General features: G+C 53.3%; 1 protein-coding gene and 1 long non-coding RNA gene across 2 annotated transcripts; both read right to left on the bottom strand.

Annotated features, from left to right (window-relative positions):
* Positions 1–3,497: 3,497 nt before the first annotated feature.
* Positions 3,498–13,307, bottom strand: MCM3 (minichromosome maintenance complex component 3). Its single transcript, XM_030037937.1, has 17 exons — positions 13,014–13,307; positions 12,643–12,755; positions 11,937–12,145; positions 11,510–11,640; positions 10,589–10,827; positions 10,093–10,201; positions 9,238–9,391; positions 8,551–8,682; positions 7,881–8,089; positions 7,178–7,352; positions 6,882–7,008; positions 6,402–6,552; positions 6,114–6,254; positions 5,789–5,895; positions 4,701–4,783; positions 4,285–4,360; positions 3,498–4,045 (listed from the first exon to the last, which is right to left on the bottom strand). Exons 1-17 carry the CDS (start codon positions 13,092–13,094, stop codon positions 3,847–3,849), a joined length of 2,436 nt encoding a protein of 811 aa, XP_029893797.1. The 5' UTR covers positions 13,095–13,307; the 3' UTR covers positions 3,498–3,846.
* A 3,222-nt stretch (positions 13,308–16,529) lies between these two features.
* LOC115351412 lies at positions 16,530–17,431 on the bottom strand. The gene is made up of 2 exons (XR_003926795.1): positions 17,177–17,431; positions 16,530–16,822 (listed from the first exon to the last, which is right to left on the bottom strand). It is a non-coding gene; the product is annotated as an uncharacterized LOC115351412 (long non-coding RNA).
* Between the last annotated feature and the right edge of the window lie 699 nt (positions 17,432–18,130).

Here is an 18,130-nt window from a genome sequence, read left to right as displayed (position 1 = left end):
GCTTGGCAATTTAGGCTTGCTTTAGGCTCAGCAGAGAGCAACAGGCACATTTAGACCACAGTTAATTGTTATTAATCTTAATCCCAATTAATCTTAACTGCTGCAGATGCTCAGACTTAGTCCCATCTATATTGGATGAATCATGACCTAAAGGAATCCATAATTTGTTTCATACAGTTTGCATTAATATTATTTCTTCAAGATACAGAAATCCTTTTCCAGGCTGTCTTCCCCTGGGATCTTCCCTGTTGAGCCCCTAACATTACTCAAGCCAGGTTTCTTGAGAATTGCAATCTTTATTCTATGGTCTCCTTCCTTTTTTTCCTAAGTATCACAAACTCCATCATCATTTTCATCCACTCCAGAATTTTCAATCAGTTCTTTTCCATCAGCAAGAACGAAGCCTGGAAATGAAATAGAATAGCAGATAATACTATATAAATATTAGCAAATATTAGTAAATTAAGCAGTGGCAGAGGATGTTTTCTAGAACTAAAACCAATTGGCACAGTCGGGCCACGTTGCTAGTATTAGAAGCTCCCAGCCTCCAAAACAAGGTGGTTTTATCACAACTGTTTCTTGGCCCACGCACCCTCCTGAATCATGGCCAAAATTCTGGGAGAGGGCTAGTTAAGCCCATCAAAACTGTGCCAAGGACCAATCCAATAACATAGCTAGCCGAGGTGCAGCGCCCAAGTTTGGGTCCTGTCGCTGTTTATTTTATTAGAGCAGATGATACAGCTTCAGCGTCCGTGTGGTTGAGCATCCAAGAACTGGGTGACATCTCTGGTAACGTTGCAGATTCAGGCCGTTGGTCAGATTCAGCTGATCCCCACAAACCTCTCTGCCTTTGGGATTTGTAGGTCCGGATCTTTCATCCATAGGGTTAGTTGACCACTCATTGCCAAAACAATTCTCTTACTGTTGACAGCAAGCTGGTGTTGCTCCTTGGCGTCCCACTCCTTTCTACCTCTCTCCCACCAGCCCCACACGGCACCTCTTACCTGAATTCCTTTGGCAGGGACGAGGAAGCCACACGCTCGTTTTTATTCAAAGCAGAACCCTATGGGGAGCATTCAGGGTACATTTATTTGGTCTGGACACAGCCCATATGGGCCAAAGAGCAGCTAAATGAAGAAGTTGCCTTCCTAGGCGCTCCCAGCCTTTGTGGTGCTTCTGCCTATACGTCCTCGCAAATATCTATCTGCTACCTTCCGTTTCCTAAGCTACGGAGTTACGAGCTCTTTTTTTTTGCGGAGACCTGTCCCCTCGTACAGCAGGGATTTGCATTTGCACCCCAGGAGCGGGGATGCTGGAGGACCTGGTGGCTGCCAGCCAGCTGCTCTGCTCGCCACCCACAGTTCCCATACCAACCGTCCCACAAGCTATGGACTGTCCACAGAGCCACCAGCCAAGTCAGCTTCTTCTCCAAGGATCGGGGATTTGGGTTTCCCTTGTCAGCAAAGACCCTTCTCCCAAGGACCTGAGAAATTGCAAAGGATCTAGCGAGGTGGCCACCAACACACGGAGGTGGATAGCCACATCCTACCGTCCTAGGCTACAAGACAGGAAAATAAACCAGAGATTTACCTGCCCTGGAGCTCCTCCTGGTGTCTTGTCGTGGGAAATACAATATTAGCAGTTGCCCAGCTGTAAGGGCAGGGAAAACACAAAGACCTCAGCAGAAAAAGGAGATGGCTCCAAAGAGCCCTCACTGCTCCCTGCTGTGACCTGCCAAGAGGAACAGCCTCCAAAAGTCAGAGAGAAGTGAGGAGAGAGGAAGGAGATGACAGTCTCCCCACTCCTACGGCAAGGCAACGTCAGACCTGCAGAAATCAGCAAGGAACTAACTATGTGTAAGCACCCGGGGAACCTTTCCAGAAGAAAAAGGTTGCTCCCGTGCCCACGAATGAGTTGGTAAGAAAAGGCTGCGTTTGGCCCATCGTTCCTGCCCGGGGGCTTTGCAGAATGCAGCCGCTGGCTCAGCTCTCCTCCCGCTCCCCCAAAGCTCGGGACCGGAGCTGCGTAATAAAACCACCGGGACGGAACATCTCTGACCATCCGCGCGTTTAACTCGCTCTCCCCGGACCTCGCGGTTTTACGAGCCAGGCGCCGGCCGTAGGTCTGAGGTCACTCCGCAGAAGTGCAATACATCCAACCAGAGACCTTTCAGACGTGCAAAATCCCCTCCAGATCTAAGTATCTGCTGTCACAGCTGTGTTGGATGAGGGGAGCTCAGAAATCAGGCTTTTTTTAATTCAACAGGTCTGTCTGCAGAAGAAAAATGGAGGTTTTCCCCCTTCCCTGTGCCACGAAATGCTACCAAGTCCTCTCAGCCACAGGTATGCGCAGCTCCAGGTGGGCAGAGGCCACGTATCTGCAGTGAGAGAGGCAGGAGGTGCCCACATTTATCACCCACCCACCCCAAGGGCACTTCTGCGAGTGCCCGGTCCACCAAGGCAAAGGCAGCTGCCCAAAGGTTTTCCACAGCAGCACGGGTCCCCAGAAGTTGGCAGGGTTGCATCCCCAGAAGTGGGAAGAGTTTGAACCCAAGTAAGCAGCAAGTCATGGGGGAAATGCTATCTAGATATTTTTATTATTCAAATCAGTATTTATGGCATCCAGAAACAAAGACACAGGAACTGTGCAGGTGCCCGGAGACGGGCAGGGACAACAGCAAACAGCCAGTGCTGCTCAGGGTCTTCTCCAAAGTTTGAGTTTAACTTGCCAAGACTGAAAATAAAAAAACCAATTTAAAAAAAATCCCAAACCTTCAGCAGCCCTGGCATCACGAGCAGCCGAGCCTGGTCTGACTACACATTCAGCTTTTCTCGAAAACCATCGCAAACAGTGGGAGCTTGCTGGTTTCTAGGAACAGCCTTTCTCCAAGAAGTGGTCACCTATGTATTCCCAGAAAGCAAGATGGTTCAACAAATCCCCCAAGGGCAAGGAAGGGCTTCTACAATCTCAGTAGCTTGTGGTTACCTTCCCTAGGACGCAGGAAGATTTGCGGTGGCTCAGCTGGTAGGACGTAGAGGGGATGCAGGATCCCTTTGACCTTTCTTTGCCACAGAAGGTGTCCTCCCATTTTTGGTGGTCCCATTATATTCATACAAGCGCAGTCCCAGACCGAAAAAGGCAGGAGCAGCTGGAAACCAAACCCCCATGTGCCAGGGACACGTCCCCTGGGCAGCTCCGAGCATCCAAAATTCCCAGCAGGGCTTCGAAATCTAGAAATCAAGCTGAGCCATGGGCGCTGGAGCAGGTCAGACTATATTTGCCCCTGAGTCACCAGAAATCCTCCTCCACAAGGTGGGTGGGAAATCAGTGGGGGAAGAGGCTGTTCACAGCCAACAGGACAGGCATTAGGCATCTTTACTTGTGAGACAAGCAGATCTGGGCTACGTAATTGGGGAGAAAGGGGAAAAATAAAAGCTTCACTACTAAGAGCGGAGCTCTCATACTGCTTCTTACCACCACTGCTATTGAATGTTGGATCCCTAAATACAGATTTTTTTATTCAAAGGCTGGAACTATTACTACCAAAGCTAAAAACAATACATTAAGAACACTGATAATTTGCACCAAAGTTTTTCCTTTTTGGCTCCTCGCAGACACAAATCTCTTCCCAAATACTCCAGTTTGAAGACAGTAAAAGTAAGAGAGCTTCCGGAGCTCACAGGTTGCTCCAGCAATGCACAGCAAGGAAGGACTGTAAAGTGCACAGACTTGAGCTCCCCAAAGTCCAGCTCAGCCAGATGAAGTGTTCAGGAGAGAGCTGAAGGCAAACACAAAGAGTCTCCAGCCTGAGAGTCCACGAGAACTTGGACTCTTCCACCCAGAGGCTCAGATTAAGAAGATAATGTCATCGGACACCATGATCTGGTTGTCATCTTGCATGTGGGCCAGCACCACCTTCACTTCAGCCAGCGAGAAGGGATCAGGGTTGTCACGGTTGATGGACTCCATCACGTTCTTCAGACCCACAGACTGGGCATGGGAAGTTTTGAAGACCTCCAGGAGGGCAGCCTTGAACGCTTTCAACCTGGTCAGGCAAGGAGAGAAGTAATCCCCCTCAGAGACCACACGCAAGTCCTTTGCCTTCCTTCCCAGCCCAGTATTCCCCAGCCCTTCCCCATTCCAGAAGCGGCATCCAGCAGGAAAGCCGAAACCGGAGCCGAGAGCACCCACCACAGATGCATCTCCAGCATCGGACAACAGCTTGGACCCACCAGGGTGGGGTGGGACACGCAGGGACAGACTCCTTCTCCAGCCCCCACTCACCTCGGCTCAGCCAGCTCCGGCTTCTTCGCTTCGCCAGCGGCCGAGGCTTCGGGCGCCTTGGGAGTGTGTGCCTGGACTGGAGGAGAAAGAAGAGTTATCTTCAACCTGCCTGGTGTCCAAACACCCAGAGAGCAAAAGCGCTTGGCCTTAGGATGGGGCGGGCAATGCCGAACTCCCTCCCTCCCAGCGTTGTTATTTCTGCAGCAGTTTGGAAGAGGACAGAAAAAAAAAAAGAAATTAAAAAATCGCGGCCACGGAGGGTTTCCAAAAAAAATTCATCTTGATTTGTGGGGCTCGATGGTACCACACCAGGGACTCCAAGTGACCCCAAGGCATCACAGCTCCCCAGGTGCACAGACCCACCAGGGCAGAAGGCAGCAGCACCCTCAGGAGCCGGCAAAACCCCAGAGACTCACCCTCCGGCATCTCCTCCTCGGCATCACTGAAGTCGTACGGGTCGTAGGAATCCCCCTCGCCTCCTGTGCGTGCCTTCTTTCTCCTGGAGGGGGGGGAAGAAGAGGTCACCCCTGCTCCAGCTGAACGGCAGATCTCAGGACCCCCCTGCCCCGAGCTCCTGGAGATGTCTGGTGAGGACCACACAGGATCCCTGCGGCTCACGGGGAAGCCATCCTCTGGCCACAAAACCCTGCCCGTGGCACGGGACCACGCTGGTACCAGCCTCAAGGGTTGTGGCTGTCATAGGATCACAAAAGGGTTTGGGTTGGAAGGGACCTTAAAGACCATCTAGTTCCAACCCCCCTGCCACGGGCAGGGACACCTTCCACTAGACCAGGTTGCTCAAAGCCCCATCCAACCTGGCCTTGGACACTGCCAAGGATGGGGCAGCCACAATTTCTCTGGGCAACCTGTGCCAGCGCCTCACCACCCTCATCATAAAATATTTTTTCCTTATGTCCAATCTAAATCTACCCTCCAGGCGGGGTCTCACCAGAGCGGAGTAGAGCGGGAGGGAATCCCCTCCCTCGACCTGCTGGTCACACGTCTTTTGATGCAGCCCGGGATACAATTAGCTTTCTGGGCTGCAAGCACACATAGCCAGCTCACATCCAGTTTTTCACCCACCAGTACCCCCAAGCCCTTCTCCGCAGGGCTGCTCTCAATCCCTTCATCCCCCAGCCCGTGTTGATACCGGGTGCTGCCCCAGCCCAGGTGCAGGACCTCGCACTTGGCCTTGTTGAACTTCATGAGGTTCGCACAGTATTAAATAGTATCGGTCCCAGCACGGACCCCTGAGGGACACCACTCGTTACTGATCTCCATTTGGACACTGGGTCATTGACTGCAACTCTTTGGACGTGGCCATCCAGCCAGTTCCTTATCCATGAAATAACTACGTCCCTCTATTACAAATTGGGGGGGGGACAATCCACTAGGTCGAGCAAAACGTGGAGGATCTCCCCAAGGCCAGCACTGCCTGCTGCGACCTCAGAAGAGCCTGGTGCCCCTTGCGTGACATCTCCCCCTCCCTTGCTCCGGCTCCTACCTCCTCGTCCTGCGCTCCTCCCTGGGCTGCGACTCCTCATCCTCCTCCTTCTCGGTCTCCGAGTCGTCCTCCGCCTGCTTTCTGCGCTTCTTCTCCTTCTCCAGCACCTGTGCGGCAAGGACAGGATGGACTCGGCTCCCTTTTCCACTCAAGCTGCTTTTAGGCGACCATCCAAGATCCCACCACAGCAGCCTCATCCCACACTATCACCAGGGAAGGACCCACCAGCAGCCCAGGGTGCCCAGCCTGCCCCAAACCCACCCTTTCTGACGATGACAGCTTTGGGACCCCCCCCGAGCACTGAGGGACACCTCCCCCCCCCCACCTTTTTGAAGTAGGCGAACTGCACCAGCTCCAAAGCCGCCTCGGCATCCTGCAGATCGACGGTCTTGTTCATCCTGGCCTTGGCGTGGGCCGTGGAGAGGCGGATCAGGGTCTCCAGGGTACGGGCCGTGACAGGGGAGGTCTGGTGGGGGACAGAGAGGTGGTTCTGCAAGGCTGACTCCCACCGCGGCACCCCACCAAGGGTGGAAAACACCCGTAAGGGAAGAGGGGAGCCTGTGCCTCAGTTTCCCTCCTCCTGGCCTGAGAGGGAGCTGCTCCCGGGGCTCACCCTGGCAATGTCCGAGTTCGTCTGGCTCTGGCTGCGCAGGCGGGAGTACTCCTCCGCTATGTAGCTCGCCGACTCCTGGGTCAAGACGGGCTTAATCATCTTTGCTACGTGGATGTACTTCCTCATGAACTCCATGCTGACGATCTTCTCCCTGCAGGTAATGCGCGCACACCCGTGTCCTCCAAGGCGGGGACGGGCAAAGAGCGTTTGCAGAAGTGGGCTTCCCGCTTTTTACCCTTCGTGGGCGTCCAGGCACGTGGGGAATTCAGCTGCAGGAGATGTTCTCCGCCTGCCAGGCTTGAGAGATCAAGCCCAGAGCAAGGCTCCCTTGGTATCCCGCCCACGTACCTCCCTGTGGACCATCTGGGGCATCACTCACACCGGCAATCAGCCACCGCCTGGATACTCGAGCCAAACCCATCAACTCACAGTGCTGGAAACCCCCAGAGAGCTCCAGGGGACGTGGGATGAAGGACTCACTTGCGGCGGTTGGGCCCGTGCAGGAGGTCATCATGTTTCTCATACACTTGGAGCTCCTGTTCCTCCTCCTGCACAAAGTCGGGGTCCTCCGTAGCCAGGATCTCCACGGCGCTGCCCAGGGGCATGGCTGGAGAGGGGAAGGTCACAGAAAACCCACTTTTAACCTCTGGAGCAACTTCCAAAAGCCACCACAAGCAGCCCTCCACAAAGCCAGGGATGCTGAAACCAAAAACCTGCCGCCCGCCAAGGAAGGACAGGAGGGAGCAGCAAGGAGGTTGCAGCTACAAGCGACTCACCGTCCCCGTCCTGCTCGTTGGGGTTGCGGTAGCGGTGCATCCGCAGGACGTGGTCCGAGATCTCCCTGTCCTGCTCGGGGTCCATCTGGTCCAGCACAATGAAGAGCAGGTCGAAGCGGGAGAGCAGGGAGTCCTGCAGGCCGATGTTCTCCATGGGCGTCTTGTACTGGTCGTACTGCAAGAGGACGATAGAAGGGGTTACGGGAGACCCTCACGGACCAGTCTTGGCTGCCAGGGAGGCTGGGAGGACCTCCTCAGGCCAGGCCTTAAAGGCTGGATGTCCAGGCAGCTGGACACCACACTAAACCCAGCCTGCTGCAGCAGTAAGGCCTCTATTCCCCATCCTGGAAGGTGGGCGTAGCTCTCGTTTGCAAGGAAAACACGTTTTTTGTGATCCCAGATCAGACACCGAGACTGGGGCTCGTCACCAGGACGAGGGTCCACTGGGCTGCCCCGAGACACCCAGGCAGAACCGAGCCGGGGTGAGAAAGAAACCCCGCGAGCCCCTCTCCCCTCCAGGATGGCCACGAGCAGCAAGAGACCAAACCAACCAAGCCTCCGCCGCCCCACGGATCCCAGTCCCAGCAAGAACCAAGTCACTGGTTTGAGGGGGATCTTTTGGGTGTTACCAGCCGCCGCCTCCACCAAGAGGGGCTCCCAGCACCCTTCCCCACGGAGAGGAGCGGCAGATGCCAGCGCTCACCCGGCCATAGACGGGGTTGGCCGCCGCCAGGACGCTGCAGCGGGAGTTGAGGCGGGCATGGATGCCAGCCTTGGCGATGGTGACGCGGCCCTGCTCCATCACCTCGTGGATGGCCGTACGGTCGATGTCGGACATCTTGTCGAACTCGTCGATGCACACCACCCCCCGGTCGGCCAAAACCATGGCCCCCGCTTCCAGGCGCCGCTCGCCTGGGGTGGGGTGGGAGAAAAAGAGGGTCAGTCACCGTTCGGCAGCCCCACGCATCTCCTGCCCTGCCGCCTCCCTCCACCACGGTCCCACCGCTGGGACTAGGCGAAGCCTCAAAGAGCAGCAGCATCCTCAGGGCTGCCCATCTCCTACCCAACTTGACAGCAGGAGGAGGACGCTTAGGATGAGGAGCAAGCCCAGGGGGAAGACAACAAGATCCAGGCTGCTGCTAGCCCTCACGTAGGGTACACCAAGTAGAAGAGGAGCGGAGAAGACCACCACCTAACAGAGGTGGAGAAAATACCCCTGAACACCACTATCATTGCCACAAAGCTTCTGGATGGAGCAAGTCCCGCAAGCGTCACTGCGGAACAAATGGCAGCTCTGGATCTTGCAGAGTTCCTCCCAGGTGTTAACAAGCGTCCGTCTGAGAGCTCCCACTGGCAACCAGCCTGCTCCTCACCGGTTTCTTGGTCCGTGGTGACGGCGGCGGTCAGGCCGACGCCGGAGGAGCCTCTGCCGGTGGTGGGGATGGCGCGGGGCGCGGTGCAGAGCACGTACCGCAGGAGCTGAGACTTGGCAACGGAAGGGTCTCCTGAAACGGAGAAGGCTGCATTTCATAATCACACATCACCTGGATAACGTGTCCAGTTTGGGGCTCCTCGGCGGGGAAAAAAAGAAGGGGGCAGAGAAGTGGGTTTGTTCAGCCTTCGGAAAGGAAGGTGATCAGATGATCTCCTTGCCTTCCCTCAATGACCCAATGGGAAGAAGTGGAGAAGACGGAGTCAGAGTTTTGAGAGGCGCACAGTGACGGGACCAGTGGCAACGGGGACAACTTGGAACACAGGAAAGCCCAATTGCATGGTGGAAGAAAAAGAAATCTTCTTGAGGGTGGTCAAACACTGGGACAGTGGCCCACAGACATCGTGGGATCCCATCCCTGGAGATGTCCAAAACCAAGTGGACAAGTCCCAAAGCCACCTGATCTACCAGTGACACTAGCTCTGCCCTGCGCACACGCTTGGACCAGGGGCCTCCGGAGGTCCCGTCTAACCTCAATTACTCCATGAAACTAAGTCCAGAAAAATGCTCCTTCATCTCACCCCCCATCAACACCAACCGAGGGTGCCTCTGCCCAGCCTTTCCAGACCTATCAGCAAGATGTTGATGTCTCCTCGGATGCGGCTCCCGTTCTCCAAGACCTTCTCCACCCCTCCGAGCAGCATGCAGAGAATGGCCTTCTTGATGTACTCATGCCCATGGATGCTGGGAGCAAGGGATCTCGCCAGCTGGTCAAAGATATCCTAAGACAGAAAAGGCAAAGCACAGCCCGTCAGATGGACTGTAGCTAATAAGAACAAGAAGCAATGCTCCACAAGTCCATTTCAGCACAAAAAAGGAGCTTATTCGTATCAGAACCACATGGATGAAAATTATTTAGAAAGGAGAAGACCATTTGCCAGTTTTCTTTCAATGGGGCTGTGAAGTCCTAGACCATCCCGACTGCCACGGTCACCCAAGCAAGCACTGGAAGCAGCAGCCCCTGTGAGAGCAAGGCTTTCTTCTCTCCGCGCTACGAAGCAAAGGTCTGAGTATTAAGACCAGGCTGGGGCAGACCTCCATAACTCATGCTGGTTTGGGGTTTGAAGAGGAAAGAGGGAGACGTTTCTCCTGCAGAGGAAATTCTCTGGCAACAAGCTGGCAGCACACAGCACAGACAGATCTCTGTCTCGACAGCTGTGCACAGCAGAGCTGCCAGCAGGCAGGAAGGATACTCTGCTGGCAATACAGAAGCAGCAACAAAAAAAACAGGACCTGATCAAAGCCTAAGCAGAAAATGCAAAGAAAGTGAGTGGAAAAATCCAGCAACGCTGCTAAGAGGGTTGAAGAGTAACTTACAACCAAACAAGACACCTCCTTAGCTACATGCCAAGGCTTAAAGCTGCTCTAGCTGAAACCTCATGCTCTGATACAAGCCTGCCTTCTAGATGTAAGACTACAATACCTTGGAGCGACTCTTGCTGAATCGCTTGATCTTGGCCACGTCGGCAGCAGAGTAGAGAGGCCGGACATCTTTGCTCATCTGCTTCACATGGCAGGCAATGAGGATAGTCCTGGAGAAGGGACACAGCCATGATCAGGTCTGCAAAGCCCACAGAGCCACAGCAACAACACAGCAGAAACTTCCACAGGGTCATCCTTTGCTCTGCGAAGCCCTGGAGGGGGCTGGAAAGCTCCGAGAGCTGTAGCCCCCTCTATCTGACTGCACTGGGCCATCAACGGAGCATCTTTAAGAGCATCCAACCCCCTCTGCGCACAGCTGAGGCCGACAGCTACACACTGATGCTAAGGAGCAAGGTGCAAACTGCTTCCAAGTGATTTAAGCCAATGTTTGACCCAGCTCTGTGATGGCCACCTGCCTGTCCTAGATCTCATCTTCCAGAGACGTGACCCGACTAAAAAGGGCAGGAGGGCTGAAGTCAAGACTAAAGAAGGCTCACCTGAAAGTCCCTGAAGTGTAACCCCCTTTCTTTCCCGGCAGGCAGCGGTACGTCCCCACCACCTGGATGCGGTCCCCAGGCTTCACCTTATCCACCAGGTCATCATCCAGAATGACATCCACGGAACGTGGCAGCTGCCCTGCTGGTGCCTTCTCGGGCATCTCCTGGATGGTGATGCTCTGATGGTCCTTGTAGACCGAGAGGCCAAACTCTGTCTCCAGGGGGTTATTCTCTTCGTCCTAGAGGAAGAACCCCAATAAAAGGACTAGCACCGTTTTTCAGGCGCACAGGGAGAAGAGGTGGGTCAGCTGAGCAGTGGGAAGACAGGCTGCATCACCCAACATGCACAAGACTGTTGGAAAGGCTTGCTTTATCAGGACTGCCGGAGGTTGGGGTTCACCAGCTCCACAGGTCCCCCAGTCTAAAGCTGCCAAGACCATCACTGCTGGTACATTAGGTCTCTCCAAGCCCTGTCCCTTCTGCAGGCAGTGGTGACACACCACCAGGCTGCGTGCAGTGGGGACAAAGCTCAGGTCAACCTTCCCAAATAGGGGGCTAACCCTCTACCCAAGGGTGCATACACCCTCCAGGACAGCACAGGCATGCCCACGTTGACCCGGGTCCCAGGAACAACAAGACTGGCTGACAACCCCCGCAAGAAACCATGCTGCAGCAGGACCAAGATCATAACTAACATCTGAACTAGCGGGTCTGGTGGCCTTGTGTCCAACAGAGACTTTCTTCACGTGTTCCTAGTAGCTCTCTGGGACTTTCACACACATGATGTGTCTTCTGTCTACTCCATGGGCTATGTTGGCAGAGGGAGAAGGGATGCGCAGGGATTTGAGCCCTGGGCTCGGAGCTGGCACATTCTCCCCAGAGGAACCTGCTGATGCTTCCCTCAAGGCTACTTCACCTCACCTTCGTAGGGTAGACGGAGCTGGATGGGAAAGCATCCAGGGAGGTCATGTCCGTGTATCGGCGCTCAATAGTCTTCTTGGTAGCTGGGCAATAATGGACGCTCCGGACAATCTTTGGACGAACCAGAGAGCCTGAGGTTGGAAGAAAGAGGAGTTAGGGGCAGGGATGTCCCACTCCTCTGTCAGCAGACAGCCCCCGACAGGGTCTCCACCGCTAAACTGCACTTGGGACACAACCCACTGTCAACCACGGCCAGGATTTGCTGAGCTCAAAGCCCATCCCAACACTCAAGACCTTCTGCTAAGCCCCCCGTTCCCTTTGCCCAGGTTGCCAGGACGTACCGTGGCTCCCAGTGGACTCCAGCCCCTCCACAGCAAACACGTGGACCCACCACTCCCGAAGCCCCTAGGTTTTCCCCCAGTCTCACATTTTGTCACGATGCCCTCCACGCAGACAATGCAGCTGAGGAAACAGGCCGTCAGCGTCCGCGGTGACACGTGCTTGGAGCCGAAGCTGCCCTCCAGCCCGATGTAGAAGTCCTCGTACTGCTTGGCATAGGTGGCATCGACGGAGGCGACGAAATCCTTCAGGGCGCGCTGGAAGGCGATCAGCTCCTCAAAGGCGTTGCTCAAGAGCCTGCAACAGCGGGAGGTAACGATGCAGACCCACCAGCCCCTTCTGCTTTCCTGCTCAACACTTTTCCCATGCCTCCATGCGCTCCACGAGGTTACTAGGAGCGAGAGGTGAAAAAAGCCAAAGCCCACCATAGCCCTCATGTGTCAGGTCCGCTGCCACCAACAGCCAAGAGCTGAACAAACCGAATGACATCTAAAAAACCTCACATGTCCCTGAGCAGATTGGCAAGCGTGGTCCAAAACACCCCCGAGCACCCTAAAAAAAGGGGATGATTTCTATCGTGCAATTAAGCCCAGCTTGCTGCAAAAGGTTTTTTGCCTAATCATGGGCAAGCTTGGAAGGGATGGGTGTCACAGGGGGGAGAAAGCAGGTCCACCTGCTGCACAGGACAAAGTCTGGCCCGTCCTTGTCCCAAAGGACCTGCAAACCAGGGCTGGACCTCTGAAATCCCACCGAGGGCACGGTGCCAAAGGCGAACCCCGGTGCCCCACACCAACCGGTTGGCTCTCTTCTCGTTCTTCCGCCGCAGGTCGTTGATGCTGACGAGGAGGCGATACTGGTTGTCACTGATCATGTCCCGGACTTTACTGTGGTAAATCCCTTGATCTTCCTGCAAGAAAGGGTGGGGGGGGGGGGAAACACCCCAAAAAAACCAACTCACTTTGCATGACCGCTTGTCTGAGACATTCCCCCACCCCAGGAGCTGACTCCTGCAGAGCTCGACTCCCTTTAGCCCCACCGACCGAGCGGGAAGGGGCGAGGGGGGGAGCAGGGACCGGGCGCTCCCCAACCCTCCGGGTGCATGGATGGGTGGGGGGGAGGATTTAGCACCCCCCATCTCCCAGCGCAGCCCCGCTCCCGGCCTCACCTCATCGTCCAGAAAATCGAGATAGTCGCGCTGGGCCTCCCGCAGCTCCGCGTCCTCCAACCCGCCCGCCGGCTCCGCCATACCGCCGGCCGCTCGGGGAGACCGGGGCGGGGGGGGGGGGCCGAGGAGATCCCGCCGCTGCAAGGGGGAAGGCGGTCAGAGCCGAGGGGAACCGACCCGGCCCCGGCAGCGCCCGCGGTCCGACCCGCTGCGATCCGATCCGACCCGACCCGACCCCCGCCGCCGCTGCCGGGAACCGCCGCGCTGCCGCTTGGCGCCAAAACCGGGCGCCTTTCCCGCCACCCAGCGGGAGCTCCTCCTCCCTCCCCGCCCCGCGGCGCACCTCATTGGTCAGCACCGCCCCGAGCCAGCCAATGGGACAGCCGATAGAGCTGGCGAGCGAGACGCGCGCCAACGCCAGCCAATTAGAGCGCGGGGGGGGCGTGGCGTAGGGCGGGAACCCGCGCTCCGCTGAGTCCGGCGTGGGCTGCGGTGACCGGGCCGGGGGTTCCGGGGGATCAGTCCCGGGGGATCAGCCCCGGGATACCGGCCCGGCTCCCAGCCCCGGCGCTTGGAAGTCACGAACCGGCCGAAAATACCATTTTATTAAAAAAAGAAAAAAAAAAAAAACCACCTTTATTTTTCCACTGCATTTTGGGGAGCCCCGTTTCCGGGTGGTTTTGTCCCAAAGCATAGAGGCTGGGCCTCGCTTTTGCTTTTTACGTGGCCCAGCGCGAGTGCAGGAGTTGGGGGCTGAAGAGGCAAAAGCAAGAGGTCCCGGGGCGTTCGCCATGAAAAGGATGATTTTTGGGTGCGTCTTCCCAGAGGTGCTGCAGGCAGAAATCCGTCACGGGAAAGCAGAGGCAGCGGTGCCGCTCCGTACAGGGAAACTGGCTGCTCCCCCTTAAGAAATATTTTCAGTATGCCCTTAAAAATCTTTATTTAAACTCTGTTTAAAAATAGAAAAAGACTAAAAAGCTAGACAAAACTATTTTGATCAGCAAGGCACAGTGGACATCCAAACTTGGCTGTGTCCCCTGGATGATATTATAGCTAAAGCAGTTTTTCCAGGGTTAGTAGTAAATATTCACCCTTTTGGCTGTGCAAAACAAGCGTTCACGCTGCCCGATCTCACCGGAGGGAGCAGCTTCGATTCGTGTTTCGGAAGAGGAGCAGGAAACAGCTCCTGCCCCGTTTCCCATTTTCTGGTTGGGTGCCTGCACTAGATCCCTCTAAAATCATTGGAAATGTTGCTGGTAACCGCTGTGGCCAGTTTAGGAAGTATGTAGCCCAAGTCCTGGGTATTTGTCCCGCTTCTGCGAGATTTTCTCAAGTAATTCTGCATCAAAGTTCAGATTTTCCTTCTCAGGCATTTGGACTGTCCTCTGGCATAATTTGATGGAGCAGTAAATTTGGCAGGTTGGCAGAAATTAAGTATCTTGTGCTCTGTTGCTGTCTTCTTTCTTTTTTTTTCTTCTTTTTTCCTTTCTCTTTTTTTCCTTTTTTCTTTTGTCTTGTTTTCCTTCCTTTTTTTCCTTTTTTTTTTTAAGCTTCCAAGTTGTTCTGCTAGCTCCAGAGCTGCTCTCCACAACCAGAATAGCCTCCCTGCCTCTGCACACTCAGCAGCACCCATTTCCCTTCACACTCTCCTCAAATCCACCCCTTCCCATCATTTTCTGGAGATTTCTCATTTTCATTGCAGCTGACATGAGTGGGGGCAGCACGAGGAGGAGTGAACAGAGAAAGCCTTTGGTGTGCCCCTGCCACACTCACTGGGTCACAGCAAGGTATTTAAGTGGGCACGTCAGCTGTGAGGATATAAACTGGCTGGGGGAATCAGTCCCCAAAGGAAATAGAGTGTATCCTATGTAAGTTCTCAGAACCCAACGTGAGATTTCACCTCTGAGACGGTTTTTCTCTCTCTGCAGTAGACAGGCTATTAAATCCAGCAATGAACACAGTCTACGTGCTTTATTACAGATAAAATATGGATGGAAAAAATAAAATACGGATGCAAAGCAACCCATGAGTAAAGCTGGCAGTGCACACAGGGGTACCAGGGTGGGATTCAGACACATATATCTAGATCACACATAGATTTCACCTACATTTAGGTGGTCAAAATGAATCCCAGCCCATAAAGACGTAAATCGCTGTGGCATTCCTCCTGCCCAAGTCAGCGAGCTCTGTGTGAAGAGAGCTGGCAGGGACCCATCGCTCCTGACTGCAAAGTAATAAGAGTTAGGGATAAAAATAGCCGCCTGTTGTTATTCATGACAGCGCCCTATAGCAACTGCTGCCGTGCTGTGGCTCTTGCCTGAATAATTAATTGGAGCAGGTCAGGCCAGGGAGGACAAAGGGATGAAGAGAGATGGAGAAGAATGCCGGGATAACAGACGCCTTCCCTTTTAGGACTCCCTAGGATGCTGCACAAGATCTCCAGGGATTCACCTCCCTGTCACATCCCAGCGATACGGGGTGGAGAGTGCAGCACAGGCTCACAGAGACATTTAGCACCTTCCATCCACTGAAAAAAAATAGGAATTGAGCACCTAAATACACGGAGGGCCGGGGCTACAGAGCTTTCAGAGAAATAGAAGAATCATGGGTGGATGCAGGAGTAATTTCCATGGATGAATTGCACACGAGGGGTGCTGGCCAGAACACCCTGGCTGTTCACAGGGTGCATTTTCTCCTCCCTTCCTCACATCTCTGCGGGTCAGCATCCGCATGTGCACTTGGTTTCTCAGATCCCTTTATGGGTACCCTGTGATCCCTCCCAGACTCTTGGGGTTTTTTTTTCCCCTTAGTTCAACTAAAAGTCAATTTTCAAGCCACAACTCAATTTTCAAGTTGCCATCTATTAGCTCTCCTGTATGCTGAGCAACCTTGTCTCACCCATGGAGGGCAGAGGAGAGGCTTGTGGCTCCTTCACAGCTCCAAAAATGGGGGGAGAGTACCCCAAATTCAATGGAGTGTCACCTTATCACCAAGCAACACACTGGAGTTGAGATTTCAAATATATTTGTAATAAAATGGAAGGATAATAACATGGAATTAAATGTTTCAAATAAAAAAAAAATCACTTTTTATAATTGAAACAATGTGGAGAAGCAAGACCACCTACGAGATGTTTTTGTCAGTGTAAATTTTAAGTTTTCCAAGGGATAAAAGGGGTTTGTCCTTGCTGGCGGCTCCTGCAGCTACAGTTGCAGGAGCTGAACCCCAACCAGGGAATTCACTCTCGCAAGAGGAGAATTGTCCTGACTCTCACCACTTCAGGACCACATGTGGAAGACATAATTTAATGCTGAAGGAACCCTTCCTCCAATCTGACCTTTTCCCTAACATAGGCTGGAGAATTTCACCCGATTGCATCTGCACCCAGCTCAGGCATTTCTGATATAATTTTCTTGAAGTATTTGCTATTCCCACACACTCTGGTAAATCTTTAAACTGATCTAGCTCTTATTTTTTCTAACTGCAGAGAAGAAAAACACGGAAAACAACTCTCAATGCATATGAATGGCATTTCTTTACTTAAATGCACGGGGACCTGCTGTTATCTCACCAGGAAAGCATGGTAAAGTGGGTAAGAAGTTAAGACTCTGACCTTCAGCATGTTAGGCTGGATTGTAGCCACCTTCTTGCTTCCCAGAGTAGGAGCCCAGCACATACGTGTCTGCTTTTCCTCCCAGATGCTGCTAGCATGGTCTTAGGACGGCGATGGGAGCCTAAAAACTTGTTGAGGTCCTGCTTCCAATGCACAGCTACCCCAGATCCCACAGGAGATTCATTCTCTTCTCCTACTGTACAGAAGAAAAATAAAGCAATTAATAAAAACCCAAAACAAACCCACGCAGGCCGTGCCTCCAGGCACAACGAAAAACGAATTTCCCCAGCAAACAAAACCAGAGGAGTGGCTCAATCAACAATGCTCTGGAGAGCGCAGATGAGAGCGTGTCTGCGTAATGTGGCAACCCCACCACGTTTCCAGGGAAATCCGAAGGGCCCAGATATAGATCGCCTGAGGTTTGGTGTTGCTATTTTGGTCTGCTCATCTGCTCTCATGGGTTCTGGCTGTTAGTAAAGACAGTGACAGCTGGTTCCTTCTCTTTTTCACCCCCTCCCCGATTTTCTCCACCTCCATGCCTGGAACTCACCCATCTGTATGCAAAGCATCATCACCTCTGTATCGGGATCTCTGGGATCTGCTTTCAGCCACGGGGCGGGATCCACTGGTCACTTCAGCAAGTGATGTCCAGCTTCGGCAGATGGGAAGCTGCAGCAATTCTTGTAAGCCACATTAGCAATCATCATCTGACTGTCACAATGGGCTGTCTGCTCCACGCAAACCGCGAAGAGGCAGGAAAGTCCTGACCCCAAATTGCCACATACCCCTTGTGCAACATGGGAGGAGCAGCTGAAGGTGGCAAAAATAACTTTATCAAGCGCTTCTCTCTGATTGCAGGGGCTGGTCTTGGTAACCCAGAGCTTTTAGGGCTGGTTTTTTTCTGAATTATTAGAAATAATAAGCAAGCAGGATTCAAAACAATTGCACAAACCCAGCACCTTGAAACTCACCAGTGTGTCTTATTACAGAAGAAGATAAAAGAAAATCCTGCATAAAAGTTATGATCACAAAGAAACTTCCCTCCCTAGCCCTGTTAGCTGGAGATTTTGTTTTGAAGCAAGGAAGTTTATATCCTCTCCAAAACTATCTTCTTTTTTTTGCCATCCTTAGTATTACGCATCTGCACAATCTTTTCTAAAACTTGCCAAACCATGAGCATCCATTCTTGTCCAGTGGAAAGCAGTTCAATAGACAGCAATGCATGGTACAGAAAAAGCCTCTTTTACCCAGTTATGACAACAACAAGTCAATATTCTTTATTACAGGCAAATACAGGGAAAAGGTGACTTGGCCTGCTTTCTGTATCCCATTCGGATATCTCAGTTGTCTTTACTGCAAAGCTGCTACGTTCCTCCTGAACAAAACAGTCTGGACATGGTGTGTTTGGATGCATCTTAGTGAAGAGAGGCCCCGATCCCCAAAACAAGCTCCTCTTTTTGAGTGATAATTCAAAGCACCTAAAATAATGGGACAAATGGTTTGC

Source organism: Aquila chrysaetos, chromosome 15, assembly GCF_900496995.4.
Source record: "Aquila chrysaetos chrysaetos chromosome 15, bAquChr1.4, whole genome shotgun sequence".
Lineage (NCBI taxonomy): Eukaryota > Metazoa > Chordata > Aves > Accipitriformes > Accipitridae > Aquila > Aquila chrysaetos.
This window is presented reverse-complemented; position numbering and strand designations above follow the sequence as displayed.

What these genes read in the sequence shown, in the direction of transcription:
- MCM3 (XM_030037937.1), bottom strand. Translation starts at nt 13,094, where the DNA reads ATGGCGGAGCCGGCGGGCGGGTTGGAGGACGCGGAGCTGCGGGAGGCC. An exon ending in GCTCCGTCTACCCTACGAAG is followed by an intron (nt 10,828 to 11,509) that starts GTGAGGTGAAGT and finishes TTCTTCCTCTAG; the next exon opens with GACGAAGAGAATAACCCCCT. An exon ending in CCGGAGCTGGCTGAGCCGAG is followed by an intron (nt 4,046 to 4,284) that starts GTGAGTGGGGGC and finishes TTGCCTGACCAG; the next exon opens with GTTGAAAGCGTTCAAGGCTG.